Source organism: Mirounga leonina, unplaced genomic scaffold (assembly GCF_011800145.1).
Source record: "Mirounga leonina isolate KUSES-001 unplaced genomic scaffold, KU_Mleo_1.0 Mir_101664, whole genome shotgun sequence".
Classification (NCBI taxonomy): Eukaryota; Metazoa; Chordata; class Mammalia; order Carnivora; family Phocidae; genus Mirounga; species Mirounga leonina.
The window spans coordinates 21,474,434-21,483,465 of NW_023270175.1; the positions used below are offsets into that span (position 1 = coordinate 21,474,434).

The 9,032-nt window shown below is 49.9% G+C and overlaps 1 protein-coding gene across 2 annotated transcripts in view; it reads left to right on the forward strand.

Annotated features, from left to right (window-relative positions):
* ARHGAP36 (Rho GTPase activating protein 36) overlaps window positions 1-7,591 on the forward strand; it is a 31,584-nt gene extending 23,993 nt beyond the window's left edge. For both annotated transcript variants that reach the window (XM_035006492.1, XM_035006481.1), the window contains 10 exons: window positions 816-881; window positions 1,407-1,642; window positions 1,899-2,091; window positions 2,306-2,361; window positions 2,606-2,756; window positions 3,193-3,341; window positions 3,544-3,720; window positions 3,955-4,052; window positions 4,189-4,295; window positions 6,342-7,591. In XM_035006492.1, the coding sequence (XP_034862383.1) occupies window positions 816-881; window positions 1,407-1,642; window positions 1,899-2,091; window positions 2,306-2,361; window positions 2,606-2,756; window positions 3,193-3,341; window positions 3,544-3,720; window positions 3,955-4,052; window positions 4,189-4,295; window positions 6,342-6,499 (1,391 nt within the window). In that variant the 3' untranslated portion in view covers window positions 6,500-7,591. The remainder of the gene's footprint in view (window positions 1-815; window positions 882-1,406; window positions 1,643-1,898; window positions 2,092-2,305; window positions 2,362-2,605; window positions 2,757-3,192; window positions 3,342-3,543; window positions 3,721-3,954; window positions 4,053-4,188; window positions 4,296-6,341) is intronic.
* Window positions 7,592-9,032: the final 1,441 nt, after the last annotated feature.

The window sequence follows — 9,032 nt, forward strand, 5'->3', positions numbered from 1 at the left end:
ACAGTGCGAGAGACACGCGCCAATCCGGGCTCCGGGCGGGAGGGCTGTGCGGGCGCGGGAGCGTCGGCTGGAGGTGCGCCGCGAGAGCTGCCCACCTCAGCCCGCTGCGGGTGAGCGAGCGGGACGAAGCCCTGGATGGGGTCGGAGCGCGTGGGGGGCCGGGGGTGCTAGAGGACTCGGCGGCCCAGGGGAGGCGGGAGGGGGCGCGCGGGCCGAGGGGCGCGCCCGCCACAGTGAAAAGTGCGGCGGGCGGCGGGCGGCGGGCTCGCCAGGCGCGCGCAGCGGCAGCGGCAGCGGCAGCGGCAGCGGCTTGAGGGCTTCGTGCGAGGGTCGAGGAGACCCCGCCGCGGGCGTCTGAGCGTCGGGACGGCGCAAATCGCCACTTCTCGGGCTGGGGCGAGGGCAGCCGACGGCAGCCGGGGCGCGAGCGCGCCAGCAGGCGCTTGGAGACCCCTACTTGCCGCGGCGCCGCGGGCGGAGCCCCTCCCCTAGCCTGTTGCGCTGTTCCGGCGCCTCCGAGCCCGCAACTGAGGCTGGAAGCCTTGTGTGGAGCTGCTGCCGTGCGTGACGCGGTGTGCGGTGCGCACGCGGCGCCTCCAATCGTCTGATCTGCTTAAATTCTTTGCGACTCAGGTGTGGTGGATAGGTTGTCAAACGGGGAAACTGAGGCTGGGAGAAAGCACAACACTTTCAGGGGGCTGGACCCAGCTGTTTGCCACCCCCCTCCCTGCGGATCGGTGCATTGCAATGTTTTCGACATTTATTAAATCCTTTTTGAGTGAGCGTGCGTGTCTTTTCTTTTTCTCTTCCCATAGCTCTACCTATTGACCGTCCAAACACCTTTGAGAAGTGGTTTCTGATTCTGAGAGGACAGCAGAGGGGTGAGGGGCTCTCTTACTTTTCTTAGGAACTAAGTGGGATGCTGCCCACCCCGCAACCTCCCATATTGTGTCCCTGGCTCCTGGAGGCTGGGCGGGGCCCACTGCTTCTGGGGGCACTACTCCCCCACCCCAAACCCTGTAGGGGATGATTTCAGGAAATGGCGCGCTAGCTGCAGGCACGGGGCGGTCCTAGCTGATCTGCCTAAGCCTTCCCGATGCACGCACCCCACACGGATCGCCCAGAAGAAATTGCCCTCATTGCTTCGAGGCTGTCACCCCCCCTGGCAGGACTTAAGGCAGGGACCTTTAGCTCCGTCGGGGTAGTTTGAGTGGAGCTGAGTCCTTCCGCCAAACCACTGCAGGGTCTTTTTGGCTCACTCCTCCAGGAGGGAGGCTGCGGGTCTGGAGGGGTGGGGTTGGCCGCGGGCGGTTGCTGAGAGGAGTGCCACAGCCCCTGCAGTTCCTCCTGATTTAAGCGCTGCGGAGCGTGGACCTTTCTCATTCTTTCTCTCCCTGGCTCCCAAGTCGTATCACTCAAGACATTTGGTATTCGTCTGGAAGAGGTGCTCGTGAATGAGCTTACCCGCCGCAAGCATCTTGAACTAACAGCCGCGATGCAGATTGAAGAACCCACGGGTCAGGCTGTGGGCCGTCGTCGGGGAAACGTGGTGCAAAGGATGTTTGGCCGCATCAGGCGCTTTTTCAGTCGCAGGCGGGATGAGCCCTCCTTGCCCCGGGAGTTTACTCGCCGTGGGCGTCGAGTGAGTTAAACAACCCTCCAGGTTTCAGGCAGTGGCCCTAACTGAGGCATCCAGGGATGCGGGGGACGGGGGGAGGGTCAAGACCTGTGTCCTCAGAGGAAGGGGGAGGTGAACAGAACACGTTGGAAGCCTGTAATTGGCTTGCCACGAAGAGACTGTCTCCTGTTATTAATGTGACGCAATCCTCAGGAAGGTCTGAAGAGACCTTCCTGCGCCCCCCGCCCCCATTTTTAAGATAGTCTGGGTTTCTCCACAGGGTGCAGTGTCTGTGGACAGCCTGGCCGAACTGGAGGACGGGGCCCTGCTGCTGCAGACCCTGCAACTTTCCAAGATTTCCTTTCCAATTGGCCAGCGACTTCTGGGATCCAAAAGGAAGATGAGCCTCAATCCGATTGCTAAACAAATCCCCCAGGTTGTTGAGGCTTGCTGCAGCTTCATTGAAAAACATGGTAAGGGGACCTGAAAATGATTGTTAAATCAAGGTAGGAGGCAATTAAAGGGAAAGAATGGTGTTCTAGAAATGGGGAGAGAAAAGAGGTCACAGGTTTGAGGATGGGAACATTCCCCTGCCACCAGCTGGGGTTGGGATTCAGCTGGGGAGAGGGGAAATGCGGTGGGGAAGGGGACCAGAGATGCTTAGCATCCCTTGGTCTTTTCTTTCAGGCTTAAGCACTGTGGGGATTTTCACCCTGGAATACTCGGAGGAGAGAGTGCGTGAGGTAAATTGGTTATGTTTATACTTATGTTCCTTGAGTGAGGAAAAGCAGGTGTGTGTGTGGGGGGGGGGGTCTTCCCCACAGACCTGAGGGAGTTTCATGCCTGGTGTGTGTGGGGGGAATCAAGGTATTCTTTCTAACCCCTCAGGCACACCATATTGCCAGCTACCTCCACTGAAGCATAAGACAGGAGGTGGCCTGTGGTGGGCAGGGCAGAGGGTCCATGTATTCTCTCCCTTTTTCCTAGCTCCGTGAAGAATTTGATCAAGGTCTGGACATCGTGCTGGATGACACTCAGAACGTGCATGATGTGGCTGCGCTCCTCAAGGAGTTCTTCCGGGATATGAAGGACTCTCTGCTGCCAGATGATCTGTATATGTCCTTCCTTCTGACAGCAAGTGAGTCTTATGCTCTCCCTTCTCAGGCAAAGAAAGGAATATGGGGGTGTGGGGGTCTCGGGACAGAGCTCTGGCTGCAGGACCCCAAGGAACTAAAACAGAATAAGCACCAGAATCCAGATTACTTTCCTTGCATCTCTTCATATTACATTATAAGTCTATTGTTTGGAAATTTCTCTAGAGCTTCTTGAAGCTGTGTGTGCCCTCTCAGGGCAAAGAAGAACCTAGGTTCTATAGAAGGGGTCTGGTTTTGATGGGAGCACTTTCTTGCTTTTAGGGTTCCTGAGCTCAAATGCTTTGGGAATGAGCAAAGACAAAATGCCTGGGTACTTTCTCCATAGCCTTCCTCAGTTTTCAAGCATCATCACATCTCTCTTGGTATCAGGCTGCTGCCAAGGCTAGCCCCCTGAGCCAGCCCCTGTTTTCCTTCTTCTAGCTCTGAAGCCGCAGGATCAGCTTTCTGCCCTGCAGCTGCTGGTTTACCTGATGCCACCCTGCCATAGTGACACCCTGGAGCGTCTGCTGAAGGCCCTGCATAAAATCACTGAGAACTGCGAAGACTCCATTGGCATTGATGGACAATTGGTAAAACAAACAAACAAACAAACAAACAGAACAAAACAAAACTCTGGAAAAGGGTAATGAGAGTAGTAGGGGACATGTATGGGAGTATATGAGAGAGAGACACACAGTAGGAGAGGGAAACAAGAACAAAAAGAGACACATTTATTTGTGTCATTTCCATCACCACCTCAGAGTCGATCACTTTCTGCTTTCCTTTTCATAGGTTTCAGGCAACCGTATGACTTCCACCAATTTGGCTCTGGTGTTTGGATCTGCTCTCCTGAAGAAGGGGAGATTTGCCAAGAGGGAGTCCAGGAAGACAAGACTGGGGATTGACCACTATGTTGCTTCTGTCAATGTGGTCCGTGCCATGATTGATAACTGGGATATCCTCTTCCAGGTAAATGGAACCTCTGGACAAACTTACTTCACAGCTTTTTCTCTCCTATTAACAAGGCAAGGGAGAGGTACATGCAACCCTGAGAGTAGCCAAAGCAGGCAGCCACAAAATCTCCCAGAAATTCCTCCTGCATTAGCTGGTGATGGTGCCTTCAGTTCTGGGTACCTGCTAGAGATGAGTCTAAATTTAAAAATGTCATGCAATAAAGGCTAACATTGCTCATTTTACCCTCAGGTGCCTCCCCATATTCAGAAGCAGGTTGCTAAGCGTGTGTGGAAATCCAGTCCTGAAGCCCTGGATTTTATCAGACGCAGGAATTTGAGGAAGATCCAGTGAGTGTTTTCTTGGTTTGTTTAAGCTTAGCCTGAAGCAGCATTGCCTGTGGGGGCTTCTAATCCCAGACCACCATCATGTTAGACAACCTAAGTATAAAAACTGACTTGCTTTTTCAAATTCATTCCAATCCAGGAGTGCACGCATAAAGATGGAAGAGGATGCTTTACTTTCTGATCCAGTGGAAAATTCTGCTGAAGCCCGGGCTGCTGTCCTTGCTCAGAGCAAGCCCTTTGATGAAGGTCAGTTCCCTGCTGGAGATCAGGCCCTTGGTGAAGGTCAGACCCTTGCTGAAGGTCAGGCCCTTGCTGAAGGTCAGGCCCTTCCTGAAGGCCAGGTCCTTGCTGAAGATGAGCCCCTTGAGGAAGATGAATCCTCTGAGGAAGATGTGTCAGTCCATGAAGAGCCAGTATTTGAGTATCTCAATCAAGGAGTAGTCCCTGGGGAAGTTCAAGGTGTCGAGATCCCAAATGATCTTGAGATTCAAGGACCACATCTCGAAGGCATCCCAGAGCTTGATGAAGATGATGATGACAACGATGATGATGACAATGATGACGATGATGATGATACCCTGAATTTTGATGATCTTCCTCCCCTTGAAGATATTCTAGACCCTGATGATGAAGTTCCTGAACTCACTGAAATCCCAGACTTTGAAGAAATACCATATTTTGATATGGTCCCAGACCCTGAAGGAGACCCAGATGTGCAAGAAATCCCAAATCTTGGAGAAAACCCAAGCCCTGACCTTGAAGAAGGACCAGATTTTGAAGACAACCAAAATCTTGACCTCGCAGAAATTCCCTATCTCCATGTAATCCCGAACAATGAAGAAGCCCCAGAAGCAGACGAAATCCCAGACCACACAGATGCTTCAGGTAATGATGAAAACCCAGATTCTGAAGAAGATCCCAGTCTTGAAGAGGTCCCAGCTCTTGGTGAAATCCCAAATGATGAATCCTCAAATGCTGAAGAAAGTCCAGACCATGAAGAAACCCCAGAGGTCAATGGGATTTCAGATTCTGATGAAGACTTTGATTTTGAAGAAGTCCCAGCTCTTCATGTGGTGCCAAGCCCTGAAGAAGCCCCTGGGAGTCATGAAATCCTAAATCATGAAGAATCCCCAGAGGTTAATGGACTCTCAGACTCTGTCCCCACCTTGAAGAGGTGCCAACTCTTGATGGAGTCCCAAATGATGAAGAAACCTCAGATACTGAAGAAATTCCAGATGAGGAAGAAACTCCAGAAGTCAATGGAATTGCAGGCTCTGAAGAAGACTCCAACCCTGAAGAGGTCCCAGCTCTCCATGTGGTAACAAGCCCTGAAGATGTGTCTGATTTTGATGAAATACAAGACCAGGAAGAATCCTCAGATGTGAGTGGAATCCCAAACAGTGAAGAAGCCCCAGATGCCGAAGAAATCCTAGGACATGAAGAAGCCTCTGATGTCAGTGGAATCCAAGACTCTAAAGAAAACCTCAATCTTGAAAAAGACTCAGTTCTTAATGTGGTTCCAGAGCCTGAGGATGCTCGAGTTCACAATGAAATTCCCAGTTCTCAGAAAGACCAAGCCAACACTTTTGAAGAGGCCGAAGGTAGCAATTTGGATCCAGAGCCTGAAGAAATCTCCATTCTCAACAAAATTCCAGACCTTCAGCCAGACTTGGCTGCCAGTCTTGAAGAAATCATGAATGTGGAAGCTGTCCCAATACCTAACGATCTTGACTCCAAAGCAGTTTGGAGTCCAAAGGCAATCCATAAAGAAGATGCATATGTTATGTTTCCTATAGATACCACACTCCTTAAAAACAAGTCTCGGCCTGGCCAAGTCATGAACCACAAGTCCTCCCCAGAGTCATTGATGACCAACACCTGCTTTCTTCCCTCCATGAAGTGCTGTAAGCTTCCGGCTCCAGCTTTGTTACTCATTTGCTTAGTGAAATTAGTCAGGCTGCTTGTAGGGTGGTGGTGGTTGTTAGGAGGCCGCCCTCTTCCTCACTTTCCTGGTGGTATTGTCCATTTGCTCTGAGCACGGGGTATCTGTCTCACTCTTTCTGTTCTCTAACTCAGCCCTACCCCCAAAACCTTCCACAGTGGGCCTAGATTTAGCGATCTACATTCTACTGTTAGGCTGTGGTTTTCTTAACATGTCAAATGGGGATACTCATTCCTAACTTCTTACCTCGTATTGTATTTGAAGAGCAAAATTAGGTCTTAGTCCCTTGGGTGCTGTGCAAAGTATGAAATCTAGAACCATAAGGAGTTAACATTGTTACTATTTTCCAGGTTCCTCTGAGGAGCCAGCTGTGCCTTCCGGCACTGCCCGTTCCCATGACGATGAGGAAGGAGCGGGTAACCCCCCCATTCCAGAGCAAGACCGCCCATTGCTCCGTGTGCCCCGGGAGAAGGAGGCCAAAACTGGCATCGGCTACTTCTTTCCTTAGATGTTTTTTCCTTCTATAAGGTGCCGGACAGGGGAAAAGGGTGGGGGTAGACCTGGGATGTCACAGGAAACATTGAGGAGAATGTTGAAGGTAAAGATCTGAGGGTAAGAAGGATTTCCACCTGATGCTCGGATCAGGCTGAGAATTCCAAACACACTGCCAGCCCCTTCACTGGGGATGTTTGGTCCCTTTCGCTAGTAAAAGCAGAGATGTTTCTGTGTCATGCCCAGGCTCCCTGGTGCTACCTTGCCTTTCTCTTTTACCCCTGATCTTGGCCTTCCCACACTGCAGCCCTTCCTTTAATTGATGTGACATTTGTGGTAAATAACTTGTCCCAGAGAAGCTCACAAATCTCGAGGTGCTTTCCCTCCCCCCAAAAGGGAATTGCATGTTTTTCCTGACTTTCCTTCCCTCCTCCCGAGAGCTCAATTGGAAAGGCCCTCAAGAGGCATGTTAGGATGTTAGGTCAGCCTACTGACAGCTGACAAATAATTAATGCTAAACCATGTCACACCAACTCATAGCCATGTCCCCGCAGCAACTCCACCACCTCAGGATTCCCCCCCCCCAAATTATTTAGACCAATGGCTCATCCAACAGCCACTCTCAAAATTCTGTGCAGTTTGGCTCAGGTCACGCTAACAGGGAAACCTCAAATGTAAGCCTAACTAGCCTTCTGGGATCAAAAGTTAGAGGAGAAATTTGATTTTATTACCTAGATCTGTTTTACAGACAGCTGGAGTTCACATCCTGTTGTCAGCAAAACAGCTAGTTAGGTAGAAACACATAGTTCCAAGTAGCTAAAGTCACCTGATTACAAATGTTCTTAACTATCGTCTCTGTAGTTCCTCTATGCAGGACGGTACAAATTTGCGGGACATGCTCTGGTAACACACAGATATGGGTTATGTATGACATCCAAAATTATAGCTGATATTGATGGGTAACAACTGCTAAGGTCCATAGAATGAAGAATGTATTGTATTGAGGGATAGAAATTGATCACACAATGGATAACAACCGCAGAGCTCGAAGATTTGTGATTGTTAAAACTTCTCTGGCATTTAATCATTAATAAACATCTGTATTGTGACAGCAGCATATTCATGGCTTACTCGTGTGTGTGTGTGTGTGTGTGTGTGTGTGTTTAGTTTGAAAATTGTGTTGGTGAGTTGGGAAGCTCTGATTGGAGCTGAAGGGGAAAGAGAGGTAGTGAAGAGGAATAAAGGAGAGGGGGTTACATGGAATAATGGGATGGAGAGGAATGGAATAAAGCAGAGGGGGAGATGTGGAATAAAGGGGAGGGGTGATGGGAATAACTGGGTGAGATGACATGGAATAAAGGGGAGGGGGTAATGAATAAAGGGGAAGGATGATGTGGAATAAAGGAGTGGAGGTGATAGGGACAAAAGGGGAAGGGTGGTGGGGAATAAAGAGGAGGTGATGGGCTATGAAGGAGAAGGGTGATGTGGGATAAAGGGATGGAGGTGATGGGGACAAAGGGAAGTTATGGGGGATAAAAAGCAGGGGTGATGCAGAATAAAGAGATGGTGATGGAGAATAAAGGGGGTGGGTGACATGGAATAAAAGGGAGAAGGGTATGAGATAAAGAAGAAGAGGGTAATGGGGAGTAAAAAGGAGTAAAATGGAAGATGGGAAGAGCTGTAGTTGAATAAAGAGAATGGAAGAGTTAAAGTAGAATACCTGAGATAAAAGGGAGGGGTGATGGGGAATAAAGGAGCAGAGGTGATGGGGTATAAAGGGGAAGGTGTTGTGGGATAAAGGGGTGGTTGTGATGAGGACAAGAGGGGGGTTATGGGGAATAAAAAGCAGGGGTGATGGGGAATAAAGAGGCAGTGATGAGGAAAAAAGGGGAGGGGTGGGTGACGTGGAATAAAGGGGAGAGAGGATATGGGATAAAAAGGAGGGGGGATATGGGATAAAAGGGAGGGGTGATGGGAAACAAAGAGGAGGAGGTGATGCGGTATGAAGGGGAAGGGTGTTGTGAGATAAAGGGATGGAAGTGATGGGGACAAAAGGGGATTTATGGGGAATAAAAAGCAGGGGTGATGGGGAATAAAGAGGCAGAGGTAATGGGCAGGTGACCTGGAATAAAGGGGAGGGACATAAGATAAAATGGAGGGGTGATGGGGAATAAAGGGGATGGAGGGGTGACATGGAATAAAGGGGAGGAGGGATATGGGATAAAGAGGAAGGGGGAGTAAAATGGAAGACAGGGGAAGAACTGTAGTTGAAGAGTTAAAGTAGAATAAATGGTTAAGGAGGGATCAAGGAGAAGTAGGGGAAAGAATGAAGCTTAAAAGGAAGGCCTCTAAAGGGGGAAAGGAGGGGAATAAAGGGAGAGATAGCTAGATGTTCTCAACTGAGAAATTCCCCTTAGATGAGTGAAAAATGAAAACCTGAAAACATCTAGAAATCTATGATTTTTAGGGGTAAGAGGAGAACATGTAGCGGTTTGATTGATGGGACCTCCAACCTTTCTTGAAAACTTAAGACTTCATGACATGCTTGG